Source organism: Oculina patagonica, chromosome 6 (assembly GCF_052425735.1).
Source record: "Oculina patagonica isolate OP01 chromosome 6, crgOcupat, whole genome shotgun sequence".
NCBI lineage: Eukaryota > Metazoa > Cnidaria > Anthozoa > Scleractinia > Oculinidae > Oculina > Oculina patagonica.
In genome coordinates, this window is record NC_135763.1 from 29,189,486 (window position 1) to 29,206,993 (window position 17,508).

General features: G+C 36.9%; 2 protein-coding genes across 2 annotated transcripts; both read right to left on the reverse strand.

Moving 5' to 3' along the window:
* Positions 1-8,481: 8,481 nt before the first annotated feature.
* Positions 8,482-10,934, reverse strand: LOC144658321 (collagenase 3-like). Its single transcript, XM_078518735.1, has 4 exons — positions 10,634-10,934; positions 9,933-10,309; positions 8,882-9,216; positions 8,482-8,624 (listed from the first exon to the last, which is right to left on the reverse strand). Exons 1-4 carry the CDS (start codon positions 10,727-10,729, stop codon positions 8,620-8,622), a joined length of 813 nt encoding a protein of 270 aa, XP_078374861.1. The 5' UTR covers positions 10,730-10,934; the 3' UTR covers positions 8,482-8,619.
* Positions 10,935-12,451: 1,517 nt separating this feature from the next.
* Positions 12,452-17,389, reverse strand: LOC144656941 (collagenase 3-like). Its single transcript, XM_078517199.1, has 4 exons — positions 17,286-17,389; positions 15,437-15,813; positions 14,528-14,865; positions 12,452-13,956 (listed from the first exon to the last, which is right to left on the reverse strand). Exons 1-4 carry the CDS (start codon positions 17,376-17,378, stop codon positions 13,934-13,936), a joined length of 831 nt encoding a protein of 276 aa, XP_078373325.1. The 5' UTR covers positions 17,379-17,389; the 3' UTR covers positions 12,452-13,933.
* Positions 17,390-17,508: the final 119 nt, after the last annotated feature.

Here is a 17,508-nt window from a genome sequence, read left to right on the forward strand (position 1 = left end):
TGCGTTTTTATACATTTTCACATTACCATCTATGGATGATTATAATATGTTAATACAGAAATTATTGTGACATTCAAGTTAATCGACCTTGGTTAAAATTCTTCTTAGTTTATTTGATTTAAGTTGAGTGATTAACAGGTGGCTGGATAAATAAAATGATCTCCTTCTATCCTGATTTTTCAAGTGTTCGTCCATTTAAAAACTGCATCTTCATTTCGCTCTATGCACTTCTTTCCTTAATACGAGTTTGTTATAAATAATCCGAATCAAGCCGGTTACTGGTGATCTTAAGCTGAAATGCTGATACGTGAAGACGAAGCCATTTAGATTTACCTTGTTAACGCGAGAATAACTTCAGTAGAGTGCAACAAGAAGACAATTAATTAACTGTAACCTCAGGGCATTTACATCGGTGTGAAAACCTGTTAAAATTTTCTATTTTTTAGCTATTGTTTCCCTGCTCTATATTGTTCAATGACCTTTCTTCGTCTTTCTTTGTTCTAAATTAGTGGCAAGTCTAACAGGTTTTTACACCAAGAAGGAACGGCAATTGGCACTTTAAGACGGCGTCAAGCAAATTTTTGTAAAGCCAACAATTAAGTGGGAAGTATAACTTAAGCAGGCTTTCATTAGTGGTTCAAGGATAAAACAATTAGAGAAGAGAAAGGTCAAGTATAAAAACAACACTTACCTTATTACAGAGGCACTCCTTTCATTACAGAAATTTTTTTGCGGCATCAAATTTTCCCAATATTTTTTAAGCCGAGGAAGTTGATGTTACGAAAAAAAATAATTACTATTGTTCAATCCTTTTCCTTTTTTGGCGATTGAATGGGAAAATGTACATTAAATTGGCAGACCCTTTAGTATGAAATAATTTCTTAACAATATCCTATCAACACGATCCACAAATGCTTTAAATTTTCTTCTCGTTTCATTGACATAACCGCAAAGAAATGAATGAAAACCGAGTGCCCCTATATTTCCACCTGTCTGCCAGAAGTCACATTCTCGTCCTTCTAGAGGCAGCCATCCTTTCTGACAGCACTTAGGTCGGATTTTTGGTACAGAGCAAATTTGCCAAATTTAAATTCGTTATATAGTTTCATGCTGTTATTCCAAATAGATTTAAGAGCGTCTTTCTGCATTTATCAAAAACAAACACTTTTTGTCGAAATAAAACAATTTGAATTCACTAATATGCTGGCAATACAGACGAACGATTCCCTTTCTTGGTCAAAACATGGATGTAGTAAATTTTGTTTAATTTTGCCTACGAAACTTGATCAAATTTTAATTAACAGTAGTGTGGAAATTGCGTGGATGTTTTCTCCCGCCATGCTACCCATCCTCAGTATAGAGTGAATCAACGTTCATCGTACGCATGTTCCATTTATTGTTCGTTAATACACAATCTTCGTTCACTGTCCAAAATCCACTCGCACAATTGGTTAAACTAGATCACGTGATTTTTCTTTACCTCTCATCAGAATACTCCGACGGTGCGTTATTGACAATAATGTACAAAAATCGTGGCCTAAAGAACACCACCCGAAAGCAATTTATTGCAAAATTTTATTTAGTCAGTGACAAACCCCTTTGCCTCGTTTATAGCAAATTATTCAGTCTCTTAACTGTCAACTTAAATCACACTTTAATCAATGATATCAATTTCAATTTTAATTATTATTTAACTAATTATCACTCACAACAATAGACTTTTTTTTAGCTTAGGATTTAAATTGCCTATTACAAACCACATGATTGCCGACAGAGAATATCCTTTATCTATCTGAATATTGTGAATTGTTTAAATTTGAAAAAAAAATTCTCAAAGCTAACATCACATAGTCTAAAATGGGACAACAAACTAACGAAGCCTGAAAGGTCTATTCTCAGTCCTCTGTCTCGGATTTACAACCCTTCTTACAGAAGGGTGAACACTACAAAATATGTCTGGAATGTTTGTGTTGAGCCAATCACGTTCCATCGGCCACGGAGCAACTTTAGTTCTTATTTTGTTTCAGGATACACACTCTGTATTTTTCAGGAATTTAAAGAATTCACCTGCGACTGCAAAGACCAGCCTTTAAGACCAATAATTACGGTGGGCGCGCTTTTTCATCTTGCGCGCCAACATTGTGGAACAGTCTCCCGCTTGATGTGAGAAGTGCTCCATCGGTTGACACTTTTAAAACTAAGCTTAAAACGTTTTTATTCAATAATGATCTTTAGTATTTTTTTTTTCTTTTCTTTTTTATGAATTTTAGTATTTTATATGAATTATAGTATTTTTAATGAACTTTAGATTTTAAGAATTCAGTATTTTTATCCTATTGTAATTTTTAATATTTTTACTTGTAAGGACATTGAGATTTTTAATGTAATGCACTGGAAATAAATTATTATTATTATTATTATTATTATTATTATTATTATTATTATTATTATTATTATTATTATTATTATTATTATTATTATTATTTCGTATCGAGGGCCACATCCAGCACAAGGTTTCAGGGATTTTTGAAAGAAAAAAAGGACGGTTACTCTAGCGACGTTATAATCGCTTCGACTTGGTTCAGCATGAAGACACGTCTAGAAATAAGATATAAACACGATAAACACGATAATTAAAAAAAAAATGTGGAGTTTTTGTTACTGATTGTAAATCCTTTCGGTGGAACAACGGATTCAATTTATTTCGGCAAACGATTTCAACTTTTAGGCAATCAGAGGTTCCGTGATCGTTAGACGGAAAACCGTAAAGGCTTCAGACAAAAAATTATTCAAAATGTTGGTGTGATTGGTACCTCAATCGCGCAATCGTTTAGTTTTCGCTTTTGCTTCCCGCCATCTCGTTTCGCTGTTATCGAAGAAACGAACCTTCCTCCTATCAGTGTTTAGGTATGCTATAACAGTTGGGGTGAGATAAAAACCGAAAAATGAAAGCTTACCTCAACTGATTGGTTCGCTACAATAGAAACGATAAAATCATGCAATCCTTGCGTGACGCGTTACTTGGAATGATTGTCTTTTGTGCAGTAATTTACCGACACTGTCTGAGAAATTTTGCGACCTGTCTTAGAGACTAATTGCCGTGAAACATGGATGTATTTTGCAATCTAAAATTACGCACGCTTTCACCAGTACCTCCGGCGTCTTTTGCTCACATCTTTAACACAAGGCTCTTTAGTGCATCTAGGCCCTGACTCGTCTCCAGTCGTCTCTTATGCGAAAATTACAAGACGCGAAGGATGATGGAAAAGAGGAAAGGCGAAAGACGACTGGCGGATCCTGTTTCCAAGATGGCGGACGGATTAATGGCGATGTTGAGATAACCTGTGGTTATCACTAGTTATAGGAAATTAACGCTTGTGTTTATTAAGGTATTTGAAATGAACTCGACTTAAGTTAAAGCGAATTGAAGAAAAAATTACTTCCCAATACAGGAAATAAACGCGAAAGAGGGGGTAACATTTCAAAACTAAGGAAATTAACGCGACGAACACAAAGAAAAAACTGATTGAGAAAAAAGGAACAAATTTATCTCAACACTATGCATATAATCCTTAATGTAAAGGTTAAGCGAAGGAGTCTGACCGCCTCCAGTGTTCCAAACAGCTCTATAATAGCTGCCTCCTGATTATAGGCAGAACAAGTCATCTGTATTCCCTTTGTATTATTCTGCTCAATCATTAGCCAGCTATCCTGCACTGCACACGGAATTATCGCCGGTATAGTCCGTCTAATGCTTTTTTGATGAATTCAAGTTTCGATCGATTCATTCCAATGTTCCTTCAGTACCGCCCTCGATGTGGTGTTTATTTCCTCCTGTTTGTAAGAGTAGACTGGACTCTAGTACTTCAATGGCCGCTTTCTTTCTGATCGATCGTGTCGAAGCAGTTGAAGTCTTTTGCAGATTACTTATAGACCGTTTTTTCAGTAGAGGTAAGAAAGAGTGGAATCATCGTGGGAAAGATTTCCGCAGAGCACCCTACATTAATTATGCATACAAATATTCCATATAATCCTTCACACACGAACGGCAGTCATGAACAGAACGAGAGTTACAAAATTGTATGCATAATTAATGTAGGTTACCCTGCGGAAATCTTGCCAAGTCCGCTGGTTACACATGACAACTCATCTCAGGGCCTCGTTTGAAGACGGATATTTTGGTGGCTTTATTGGAAGCGCAATGGGTGTCGAGAACGAGAAAGTTTTATTATGTCCGCTAAGCGGTCTCTTGTTAGTTCTTATTAACCGAGCAGGAAGTCTGTAGAGAATCTTGACTGAGATGTACAGACCGAACGCAATGAGTTCTGTACCCACAACAACAGACTTTTTGTAGCTTTGTATGTAAATTGCTCAATGATCTCAGTCATTTCTGTTGCATATTAAATTTATTCCTGTTGTTTCCACCTTACCTTTAAGAGGCATTTCATTTTGGAACCCTCATACAGCAAAATGAAAACTCAAAAAGCAGCATTCGAACATGGGTGTGATAAAAAAATCAAACTTTTACGATGGGAAAGAAGTTATAAAGCAAGATAAGGCAACACGCAACACCGGTGCGACTTGTAGGGTAAAGGAGCATGAGAATGCCTTCAGCGTCGCTGAACTTTTAAGTGACCTGAAAGAAATCAAACAGGAAAAAGTATAAAATTATTGTGTGTCATCTGACCAGTATTTTCAAATAGTATTTTGTTAAAAATGAATTAAACAACTAGCCAGTGAAAGCTCAAAACACCTATTATGCAGAAAAAGGTTTGACAGCTCCGTGTGGGTTATTGTAAAAAAATTCAAACCCCAACTGAATGACAATGGTGACAAGATTTTCCTTTCTAAATCCTAGCTCCTGCTTGGATATCCTTACCAGTAACCTCGCCTACCCCTCCTTATGCCTGAATTTTCATAATTGTTTGAGCGTGCAAGTTAATATCGCCTTGTTATTTGGCTAATTGTCCAAGAAGTTTACAGAACTTTTAATAAAAATAATGAGATAAGAATGAAATATAATCAAAGGTTTAGAAATACATAAGCAAGTAAACGATAAGATTGAACGACGTTTCGGAGTCATCATGACACCATTTTCAAGTTCAAAAAATGAAAAGAATAAACTATCAGAAAATGTTCACTTGAGATTACCATTTTAAAGTATGCAAAGTCACGCAAATAGTTTGGCTCGGATTGAGTCTGATTGGACATTTAGAGATGGTGATAATTCTCTGAGTAGAAGCATTTCATGCACTAAACAATCACACACTTATTTTTGCACTTCTTGAGGACATGAAACTGTTTGTCAAGGTCTTTCGGGACAATACAGTGTTTGTCTCTATAGTGCTTGCCAGTGGAAGATGATTTGTTGTTGTGCTCGCCCACGTGAAGGTGCAAATGCCTCAGTGTATATCCTACATAACTTGCATCCAATGTGACTTGTTTGACACAGTACATTGTATTAAAAGACAATGTTAAATATTGTTGTTTTTTTTGTTTTGCAATTGATAATGACACCTTCGTTGTGAGTAGTAGCATGTGGCAATTATTTAATAGCAAAGGATCTCAATGGAGGTTTAGGCTGTTTGAATAAAATCTGTTTAATCTTGTGTAGTTTCTTGGATCGAAAGGCCACATCAACTACCTCCATTGTACATGTCGAGGTGCTTGTAAAAAAAATAAAACCTTTTACACAACATGGTATAATAACAGTAGAGAAGCTAAACTCCTGCTAAATCTTTGCATGGGGAAGTGAAGTCAAGAATGGAGTAGACTGTCCACAGCTTCTCTAATTTTCAACGCAAAAAGAGCGAAAAGAGCGTAAGTGTGAGCACGAAGCGGGGTTGGAGGGGGGCGCGTATTTTTCGATCGATGAACGTGCGGTGAGAACGAAAACGGCGAGGGAATTGGACGCTAGCGGAAAGCACTCGCGCTCCTTTCGCCCTTTTTGCGTTGAAAAAATAGAGGCTGTGGACAGTCTAAGAATGAAGAATGTCCTACCCTTGCATATACCTAAACTTGGGACATCCCTACCCTTTTATATACCTGAAGTCTGAAAAAGGTACACCTTTCAGGCAGAGCCGCCTCGCGCGTAAAGGCCATTATAGGGAGTACCCCCTCCCCCCGGGGGTGTCTGTTACTAGGTATTTTGCTATATTTGAGCTCATGTATTTCTTTGTTTCCCTTAAATTTATTATTATTTTTTGTTTATTTATTTTGCCTGTCTTTGCTTCTCGTGGTTTTATGAAGAGTTTAGAAATATATTCTCACCAGGCCAATTGCCAATTGGACCCAGATGCACTAAGATATGGGAGAATCCGCCTGAGGCTTTGCGAGTAGACAGTTCATGAGAAAATATATTCCATCGCTGCGGGGAGGAGGGTGGGGCGAAATCTCCTAGAAGGGTACCGGGACCTAAACTTCACTGAAACTGGCTGAATGATCAAGCAGGCTGCTCTTAAATAGAAGGGTGAGGTCTGTGGGAATGCCTTGTACTCCTCTGGGTCACGCTTGGAATTTAAGGTAGTGCGTCGTGGTAAATTTTGGCTTTTGTGCATGTTTTCCCTACTGGGAATAGCTTTTGATCGTTCCATTCCTATGTTTCATTAGTCCTGTCCTCGGTTTCGTGTTGTTTCCGTAAGTTGTGGCGAGTATACTGGGCTCTAGTACTTTAATGGCCGCTTTCTGATCGATCGCGCCGAAGTCCTGCAGTTTACTAATAGACTGTTTTCAATGTTTTGCTTAAGTAGAGGTAAGAACAATTGCAAATATTGTGTTTAAGGGACCGTTGAGTTAGTTTGCGATGAGTCCATGCCTTATGGAGTTGAAAAACAAAACAAAATCTTTTCTGAATCATGCTTTGAAACATTAGCTAGCCTGCGAATACTCCCGCTACTACTAGTCCATCAAAGGGTTATTCCCAGCATTAAACTTGCTGGTACCCATGTATACACATAGTTAAAGAGAGGCACTTTGAAATGAAAGTGTCTTACCCAGGAACACAACGCATTGATCCTGGCCAGTGCTAGGCCACCGCGATTAAATACGTTTTTTCCACGTTTTTGCTTGTTTACAAGCTAAAATAGTAGAATAGGGGTTATGTGGACAAAACTTGGAACCACATATTTGTAAACTCTCAAGGGACTTTTGTAATTTCTCAAGGGACTGTTTTAATTTCTCAAGGGATTACTTTCCGCTGTGGGTGATCACTTGCGATCTCGTGGAAAAAACGTGACTTGTCACATTTACAAACGTTATATAACAATTTTAAAAGTGACATGTTAGCTTTCTTATCTCAACGCACGTGTGTCTGAAAGGCAATCTATAAAAAACGTCGCACAAACAATGGATTGCGTAACTAAAACACGAATAAATAATCACTAGCACTTACATCGTTTAAAACTTACAAACGTCAAAAATAAACAATACCAAAAAACTCACTCTTTTCAAAGATATTATTGAAGTTAAAACAAATGCAAGAGATGGGGGCTTCTTTTAGCTTAGGAGCGGTTAAAAATTAGGCCAAATTTGGTCGCTACATGCAAGCGCCATTCTATTTCGTCATCAGCCTAGGTCGTTAGGGATGTTGCATGAATCGGCTTTACAACATGCGATCATATCTACGCAGCTCGAGTGGAATTTCAGTCAAAGACAGCAAAATTCTGACTAATTATTAAAAACGTTGCAGCGCGCAAACGAGATACATCGGATATTTTTCCGCAAATTTTATAAACTTTGCATGCAGTTTTTGTATATCGATTCAATAGAGAAAATGTTCTGGAGATGGAGTGTTTATTTCTTGTTGAAGATGTTTAGTATGAAAGAAAGGGGAATTAGTCGTTAATTGCGATAATCGAAATAAATATTAATTGCTCGCGTGAGCAATGCCTACCTTTAGTTTACAACTGGCGTTTATTCTGGGCTTTAATGTGTTTACTAAACAGCTTTAATTGTATCGCATTCTTACAGGCAATTTGTAACGTGCATAAGATACCCCCACCCGCTTTCCTTGATTGTGCGAGGGTGAAGTAAACTAAACGTTGCCATCCAACGCAATCTTTTTTATTTCAAGCCATCCTTTTTTTTTCTTTCCAATGTATTGTTCCCTCTGTGGAGTCTTTTTAACTGTTAATAAATTCAAGGTTGCCTTTGATCTGAAGGCAGTTTTATACCATACAAAAAACTGACTTAATTAATGGTCACATGGCTCCTTTAACTTAATTATATAAACCATCGACTAACGTATCTTTGACTGCCAGCTTCGAGGAATTATCCTAAGCCGAATCGTCATAACGCGATAATGCTGAACATTCGCACATTCATTCGGTTCAGGTCAACTTTTCTTGAAACAACCATATACAATTAACTTTTATCAAGAAATAATGTGCCTCTGCGTTATACAGTGAACAGACAGACCTTGAAATAGTTTGAGTTTAGCTCTTAATGATCCTTAAACCAACAAGAAGAAATGCACACACTAAATGAAGTATTATGTTAGCAGTTTTTTATTGGCATCATTACAATGAAATGAAATAGCGTTGCTCTTGTTGATTCTTGGCTTTTCCTCCGCGAGACCTAACAACTTTGAACAGCATCATTCCTTCCAAAAATGAATAAAGTTTATCCTGCAACGATAGAGAAAAAATGAAGTATTATCAGAAAAGTCAATGGGTAACTTCGGCAAAAAGATATAAAAAGATATAAAAGGCACTTTTTTCTTTCACTTTCATTCATTTCTGAATTAAAAACAGAAGATTTCAACCTAACTACCCCTGCAGATCACTTTTTTGTGCATAATGCAATTAACAGCTTACGTTTCTACAAGGCTATTTACATGCAGTAGAACCACGTTCATCCTCATTCCTTATTATTGAAGACTCACCATACAAGGATCGGATCCCATTGATGTCATCCTGGTGCAGTGTAGGAGCCCCTGTACTCGCTGTGGGCCACATGACAGAGCCCTTGACGTCAGAGTGTTCCAGACCCAACGCATGGCCGATCTCATGTACAGCTACAAAGAGCAGTGATCGGGAATTCTTTTCCCAAAACCACCACCCAGACGATTTACCGGTTTCAGTGTAACGCTCTTCGTCGTCGAAATGAATTCGTCCATCAGTAGGAAAGTAAGCATGGGCTAGGACTTTTCCTACTCCATCGAATGGATAGGCGCATTGTCTTTCACCAGTTACACCAGCATGGGTCCTTCTGCCAAAGCTAAAATAAAAATGAACATTTTTACGACAAACCTCTGAAATGTGCATTACCGATGACATGTACTTGCCAAGAGTTCATGGTCAAATTAAAGCAAAAATTGTATTTTTGGGGATATGGTAATATTAAAAACACCACCAAAAATCAAATTGCTTAAGTATTGTCTTCTTGTCACACAAACTTTAATTACGTAAACACAAGGTTTTTTATAGTCTAATTAAACTACTTATCTCATCTCATCTCATCTCATCTCATCTCATCTCATCTCATCTCATCTCATCTCATCTCATCTCATTCATTCATCTCATCCATACATCTCATCTCATCTCATCTCATCTCATCGCATCTCATCGCATCTCATCGCATCTCATCTCATCTCATCTCATCTCATCAATCATCTCATCTCATCTCATCTCATCTCATCTCATCTCATCGCATCTCATCTCATCTCATCTCATCTCATCTCATCACATCTCATCATCTCATCTCATCTCATCTCATCTCATCTCATCTCATCTCATCTCATCTCATTTCATCTCATCTCATCTCATTTCATCTCATCTCATCTCATCTAATCTCATCTAATCTCATCTCATCTCATCTCATCTCATCTCATCTCATCTCTTTTCATCTCATCTCTTCTCATCTCATCTCATCTCATCTCATTTCATCTTGTCTCATCTCATCTCATCTCATCTCATCTCATCTTATCGTCTTACCTGATTCTAAAGTCAGCTTTGCTAAGATCGTCAGTCTTGGAAAACTGCAGCCGTGGCGCCACGTCACTCCAGTATTTAAAAGCTCTGGCCATAATCCTTGCTTGATCAGCATGTGACATATCATCCCCATAAGTCATATAATACTTTAGAGTGGTCTTGTACCATTTACCCAAAGTCGCGTATCGCTTTTGGCGTCCTCCGCCGTCCACAACATCCGGGACTCCACAGCGCGGTTTCCTCATCTCGTACAATGTGTCCTCGTCCAGTTCCCCGGTTACAGGCAGACCGAAAAACTTCTGAAAGTTCTTGATTGCTGTGGCAGGGTCATGATTACCTGATCTAGTCGGTGATATGTAATGGTACTGCATAAGATAACCCTGTTGAGTTAAAAGAAACAATTATAAAAACTACCAATGTAAAAGCTTGACATCAACCTTAGATTTTTTTTAACGTAAGTTGATTTTATTGTACGTGACTTGATTGTATATTGCTGTAAGTTGATTTAGTTCTACCTTAATATGAGTTGTTGTCCCTTGAGAACAATTTTTAGCATGTCAACAAAAAAAATATTAAAAATATTTTTCTGTTCAACAGAGTCTCATTCAACATGAGTTGTGCTCAACTAAATCTTATTACGTCCCATAACAGCTTACATAAAAATCAACATTAATTTATAAAATCGTCTAAATTTATGCATTTACCATGGCAAACTGTGTTTCGTCTTCTTCATCCTCCACATCATCACAAAAAGCTGTGCCTGAAAAAAGCAAAAAGAATACCACCCATACGACAAACATGGTTGTCCTTTCCCGTTCTCTAGCAAAAGTTATGTGTCTAACAAAGAATGAAGAAACCCGCTTTTTGATGGGTTGACGTGGAATTTAGCCTATTCACTAACTTAATAAACATGTATTTAGTTGTATTTACTCAGAATCGGTGGAAAGAATAATAAGCCAATTAGTATTCTTTTATCAGTAGTAATCTTAGTGGATGTTCACAAGCAAAAAATATTGAAACCTCAGTTCGTGCGAAATTTCCTGGAGCCATGAATGCCCGGAAATTGTTTTGTCAAAATAAAAGAACATTCATGGAAACTCTTTCTGTGTTTTAGTCGTTTTTCAAATCTTTGTAAAGTCGTCGTTAACATATACCTTTTTTAGCCTTGCATTTAATGTGCATGTATTTTCAACTTTTAGCGAGAAATACGATTATCAAGATTACCAATTGAATTTGTTTAAAAAGTTTCAACTGCAATAGGACGTTATAGAGCGATAAAAAATCTTATTGATTAATAGTTTTTTTTTACAAATAATTAAAAAAAACGTATTTAAGACAAATCAAAACGACGAATATTATAATTTCATGAACTGCCTAAGTCTTCTACAGTTGTATTAAACATTAAAAATGATGCAATGTGTAAGCTAGATAACAGAAGAAAGTTCTTTTTCCTATATTTTAAATTTTAGGGAGCGAGAAAATATAGACAATGCCAATACCATAAACAAAAGAAAACATGTTTATATATAAACTTTGCAGAAGCATTGTCACTGGGACAGAAATTGGCCCCAAAAAATGATTCGCTTAAGTTCTATACTAAGCAGCAACAACTTGAATGAAAGCATTACGTGTAGTCAAGAAGCAAACAATAGCCTTTTTGTATTCTTTTTAGTATTTATTCAGATTGGTTCGAATAAAAGGACATTTTACATCAGATGTAAACTATAATTTAGAACAGGTCTTGTTAAAATTAAAATCAAATACACAATTTGAATCCATCTTCTTGCTTGCAAATGATATTGATAAAAAATGGCCATTTTTCCCCCCTGAAATCGACTCAAAGTGAGATTCGTTTAGTCTTAACCCAAAATAGAAGTTAATACCAATTACCGTGTATTCCAAATGATAACAGGGTTGACATAGAGATCTAATTTACAATTTTGCCACAACCAAGAGTCGGTCAAATTCGGTCCAAATTTACATGTCGTGTTTATACTAAAGCGAAGGGTAGTAAAGACATACAATAGCTCAGTTTTATGTTTTCTTTTAGCTGTTTGTTCAGACTGGTTCGATGAAAAGAAAAGAAGCTATCAAAATGTTTCGTCTGTCAGTTGCTGGAACATGTAACTTAAACATGCACAATACCGCGCGGGAGGATTATTTGAACAGTACAGTTACTCTTGTGCAGGTGTTTAATTTTACAATTATCAAGGGGTTTTTAAAATTGATTTTTTGTTATTTAACACAATCCTACCACACAATATTATTGGATTTTAGCACTTACAATGCAAAATGTTGAAAGTATATATTGATGCCTTGATTCCCTTTTAAATCAAGTTAACGTTTAGACATTTTAATGCCTAGATATTTAAAAAAATATCTACATTTCTATTCTTTAAGACAACTATTTCTGTGTTTGTAAGTTTGCGATGATTTACACAGGGTAAGGCTTTTTGGATTTATTTTTTTGTGGGGGGAGGGGGGGGGGGGAGACAAATAAGTCGCAAGTTTAAAAAAGACCGTGCAAAGTTACAGTTTATTAATATGTTTCGGATGTTCAACATCCATCGTTAGTTACAAAGACGCAAAAAGAGCATATATTTAGCGTCAGAAACATGAATACATACAAAAGGTAACTACAGTATGAAATGTTGTACTTACAAAAGTCACAAAAATCAATAACCAATTAAATGTACCTACAATAAGGTAGGAATAGCAGAAAGAAAACAGTAAATGTAATTTTCTTGCTAGAAATTGTTATCATTCTGTGTGAGTAGCTTCCTTGATCTTTAGTTGTTATAAAGGGCCGAAAGTCGATTCAACGATTAAAAAATCCTTGGGGCCTGTTTATGAAGAAAAGTCTTCCCTTTTAGACTGGTTACCATACTTGTCAAACACCCCCGAACGATATTACTTTTCATCCATTTGTTCGTAAAGAGCTGGGAACCATTTAAAGATTTTTGCTTGGTGTAAAACGTTTCTCGCATAAATGTTCCGCGGCTCGGGAGAAAGGGTAATCTTCCTACCGAGACTACTTTTCTTGATATAAACTGGCCTTTAGAAGAAATATGGCGGAAATTAAAAAAAAATTATCATGGCTTATAATGCGTGATTGTCGACCATCCTCGATACTAACAAACAATAACTAAACTAATTTAAATTTTTAAATCCTGACAAAGCGTTTGGACTAAAATTGCTGCTTTCGTTTTGTCGAATTTTGCCAGCCAAGTATTTTTCTGGTGTATGTATACACACTGTACGCTTATGCTTGTAAAAACTTCGCCTTGATATTTAAACGTGGTAGTCGCCAATTATTCTATTGCATTGTTATCATCCATCAACCTCAGATCACTCAAAACGATTCTCCTTAATTCTTGTGACATGAACTTCATCTTTTTTCAATATGGTTTGAATCACAATGATGGTTATATTCGTCCTACACTGACAATATTTTAATGGGACTCTTCCTCGCACAATATATTAACTAATGCACAACCCAAAAGCATTCAAACAAATTCAATTTTAGGACAAACCTTTGAAAAAAAAACCTTTTCCCCCCCTCCCTTTGTTTCTAAGAAAGCTACCTCGAAGAAAGCAAACCGAAACTGAGATCATTTTATCTTTCTAAACAATAGAATAAATGTAAGGTATAGTTTTTTTTTTTTTGTATCACGGTACCCAAATTCGCCCAATTCGACATTAGGTATTCTCTAGGTTTTTCTTCTGCCTTGATGTCCTGTAGTATCAAGTTACTGCCTTGATATTGCCTGATTCTCAGCCGAATCTGGGTAAGACGAATTTCGAATCGTACCTTTTTGGTATGCTAGCGCCCCGGCGGCATGTCAGGCGAGTTTGGCCTAGCCAGTCGAGGTAAAATAAACATAACGAGACCAAATGGGCCTGATATGCCATTAAAGGTTAAGTGTACCAAAAAGTTAGATTAGATACAATAATCACTTTCTCATCCTTTAGAACTGGAGGGCTATCTTGAGACGTCCGAGGTTTTAATCTTTAACCGACGGAGAACCTGTATCCAAAAGAACAATGAGAATTTTTTTAAAAAAATGAATTGTAGAATTAAGTACATACATGTATCTCATAAATAATGTGTCACAATGCTATTCTGAGCAAACAAACTTCTTCAAACATAAAGAGAGCAGCATTTAAAGTAAAGGGCAGAAACGATCTAAAGAAACGACTAAGCATTATATAAATCCAGGGTAACGTCTCTCATTGGTTCTTTTCTGCGAGGGAACGAAGCGTAACCGAGCAATCATTCTAAAAATTCGCTGGTTTGGTGCTCCTGTAAACTCAGCAGCATTGCATTACGTTACGTTAATTACAGGTCGAATTGTTGTTTCTAAAGAATGGAGGAAAACCGGAGAACCCGCAGAAAAACTCTCTGAGCAAGACGATAAAAAACAACAACAAACGCAGCCCAGCACATATGGCACCGGGCCGGAATCGAACCCGTCCCACATCGGTGGAAGGTGAGCGCCATCACCACTGCACTAACCCTGCTCCCCATGACGGAGTGTTGATGGAGTGGTCAATTAAGATAATGGTATGTTTTATATTTTTTTTTAATCAAAACTTACCATACAATGAGTTAATCGCGTCAATATCATCCTGGTCCAGTACTGGTTTTCCATTCCTTGCTAGCGGCCACATGACTGAATCCTTAACATCGGAGTGCTTCAGTCCTAAAGCATGACCAATCTCATGAACAGCTGTGTAGAGAAAGCCACGAGACTGCCAGCTATTCCACCACCATCCTTTGACTGTCCCACCAAACTCTGTGTAGTACTCGTCATCGTCGAAATGAATGCGTCCTTTAGTAGGGTAATACGCATGCGCTATCACTCCCCCAGGCCCATCAAAAGCATAAGGACATGGCTGTTCGCCTGGAACGCCATTGTGCTTTCTTTTGCCAAAGCTGAAAAAAAAAATTATGTATGGCTTTTGCGTGATTGGAGACCTCGAATACCTCTTGGTTCGTAAACACGCAAAAAAATAACTTTGGTCAACATCAAGTGAGGGCTGAACTGTGGTCAAACTCAATTTAAAATCCATCTTAATTTTTTCTCGCGCGCGATTGTTCTTTGGCCAACATCCAACATGTTAACCTTAATTGTGGTCAAACCTACTTTGAATCCATCTTAACTTTTCTCGCGCGAGATTGGTCTAAACACGTCACGTGACACTGCTAAAATTGGCGAATATCATATGGTATCCCTCTAGTGCGAGACGCGGTGTTCTAATGGTCAGCGCGCTGTACTCCGGATCGGAGTGGTCCATTCAACCGGAGAAATACTGTTCCATTTGCCACGCGGAATACCCGAAATCTCTAACCGGTATTTTTGGTCCTATGGAAAGCGCCACGTATCTACTACTTGGTTCAGGAAATCGTACATATTCTAGAAATGTTAAGAACAATGAGTTTAATAAAAGACTTAAAATATAATAATAAAAAGGGAACCATGAATAATTAAACAACCTAACCTGACCTGATTCTAATGTCGGTTTTGTTGTAGTTGTAAGTTCTTCTAAACTTCAATGTTGGTGCCGCGTCACTCCAGTATTTAAAAGCCCTGGCGACAATTCTCGACTGATCTTTCTTTTTTAAATCGTCCCCATAAGACAAATAATAAGTAAGATTTGTTTTACTCCATTGGCTATATGTTGAGTAACGTCTCACACGCATTCCATCGCCGCCCACATCCGGGTCGCCACAGCGTGGTTTCTTCATCTCTTGCAAGGTGTCATCATCTAGTTCACCGGTGACAGAAAGGCCAAAGAACTTTTGAAAGTGCTCTATTGCTTCTGTAGTGTTTCGCTTGCTGGAGTTGTCGGATGGTAGGTATTGAAACTGTTCTAAATAATGCTGTTAGAAAAAACAAAAGGTCTGAATTGCTGCAAAGGACTTTCTATCATGATAATAATAAAACGATTTTAAGCTGATCTAAAAATTTAAAAGATGTTACAAAACGGAAACGAAAAACTAGATTTTCGGCAACCCTTTGTTGCCTTCATCAGAGTTAATCGGGACACTTCATGCATAATGCATTTTTGTATGCTGATAGGTCTCCATGGATGTTCCCAAGGTTAAATCAACCTTAGGGAAAATGTACATGATCGTTTACAAAATTAATCATTGTCCCGGTTAGAATGTAACGCTTCTATCCAGAACATTAATTTTGTAAACGAGCATGTATTCTTTAAGTCTATTTATCTTGGGAACATCCTTGGTGACTGACGGTACATGAAAACTCACTATGCATGAAGTGACCTGATAAAGGCAACAGAGAGTTGCCGAAAGTTTTCTTTTACGCTTTTGACATCTCTTAAATTTTTAGATCAGCTACAAATCGTTTCTTTAGTATCATGTTCAATACTAATCGCCCAAAATAAAAACTTTCTATCAACAGTAAACTTTCTAATACTCCTTAATGCATTTATTTCTATTTATGATTCAGCGCTCCACTCCGAATTTACACAAAATTTGCACTCCGATGTCCAAAAGCGTAACGGGTAGCTATCATTCTCAGCGCAATATGTTCTTGTAAGATCGTGGAAAAATCTTAAAAATTTCAACATCATTACAATACATTGCAAAAAGTTATCGATGCACATTATACTGGCAAACAAAAATATTTCTCTTTATTATTGTTCAAAATTCGAACTAGAAATTACGCGGTACAAAAGCTTTGCACATTTGAAAGAAGCCGGATTCAATTCGACTTATGACATTCTGATGTGAAAATTCTGATGGTTTCAAGATGCCAAATTGTGATATTTGTACAATCTTAAACCATATCACGGAAGAAAGTAATTAAGCCTTAATGATCTTGAGCATGATTCTTCGAGCATGATATTTCATGATTCTTCTGGAAAGATATTTGAAAATTGCAACGAGTGTATCTGCACCGCGAAATGAAGGGAAAAGTGTAGTTATGCTACGAGCCTGATCGCGTTAATCAGTATAATTACTGGACGAGACGCTTATGCTTAGCTTTATAATAATATTATAGTAAGTTTCAATGCATGATATCCGGCTCAGTTGTTTGCTCAGAAAGAACTTTTTGTAAACGATAACCAACAACAAATCATCTTTAGTGATACCCCTTCATCACTTCACTTACAATCTTTAATACCGTACATTTCTTTTGATTCAAATTGGAAACAGAACTTCTAGTTGACGATTTTCCCATTTCTCGTCAACTGACTTGTTGCCAATAGGTTGACATTGCAAGGAGAAATTCGATTTTGGTCAATCTTGGTGAGACTCGAAGTCACGTTGTAAATTACTATTATCTCTCCTAATTATAAATCTCAATGATTAATCTGTAAACCTACCGTAGCAAATTCTCTGTCGTCTTCCTCGACTTCAACTTCACATACGATTCCATTTATTAAGAGCAACGAGACAAATGGAAGGAAGAGAAACATGGCCGACGGTTTCTCAGTGTATAAATAAAATATCCTGAATGAAATATGCTTTTGTATGAAATCAATTTTTTGATATTGTATGTATTTGCAATCTGTAGTCATGCAGCCAAACACAAGAGTCACTTTCCAG

What these genes read in the sequence shown, in the direction of transcription:
- LOC144658321 (XM_078518735.1), bottom strand. Translation starts at nt 10,729, where the DNA reads ATGTTTGTCGTATGGGTGGTATTCTTTTTGCTTTTTTCAGGCACAGCT. An exon ending in ACGAAACACAGTTTGCCATG is followed by an intron (nt 10,310 to 10,633) that starts GTAAATGCATAA and finishes TTAACTCAACAG; the next exon opens with GGTTATCTTATGCAGTACCA. An exon ending in AAAGCTGACTTTAGAATCAG is followed by an intron (nt 9,217 to 9,932) that starts GTAAGACGATAA and finishes TTTTTATTTTAG; the next exon opens with CTTTGGCAGAAGGACCCATG.
- LOC144656941 (XM_078517199.1), bottom strand. Translation starts at nt 17,378, where the DNA reads ATGTTTCTCTTCCTTCCATTTGTCTCGTTGCTCTTAATAAATGGAATC. An exon ending in AAAACCGACATTAGAATCAG is followed by an intron (nt 14,866 to 15,436) that starts GTCAGGTTAGGT and finishes TTTTTTTTTCAG; the next exon opens with CTTTGGCAAAAGAAAGCACA. An exon ending in CGCGATTAACTCATTGTATG is followed by an intron (nt 13,957 to 14,527) that starts GTAAGTTTTGAT and finishes TTTTGGATACAG; the next exon opens with GTTCTCCGTCGGTTAAAGAT.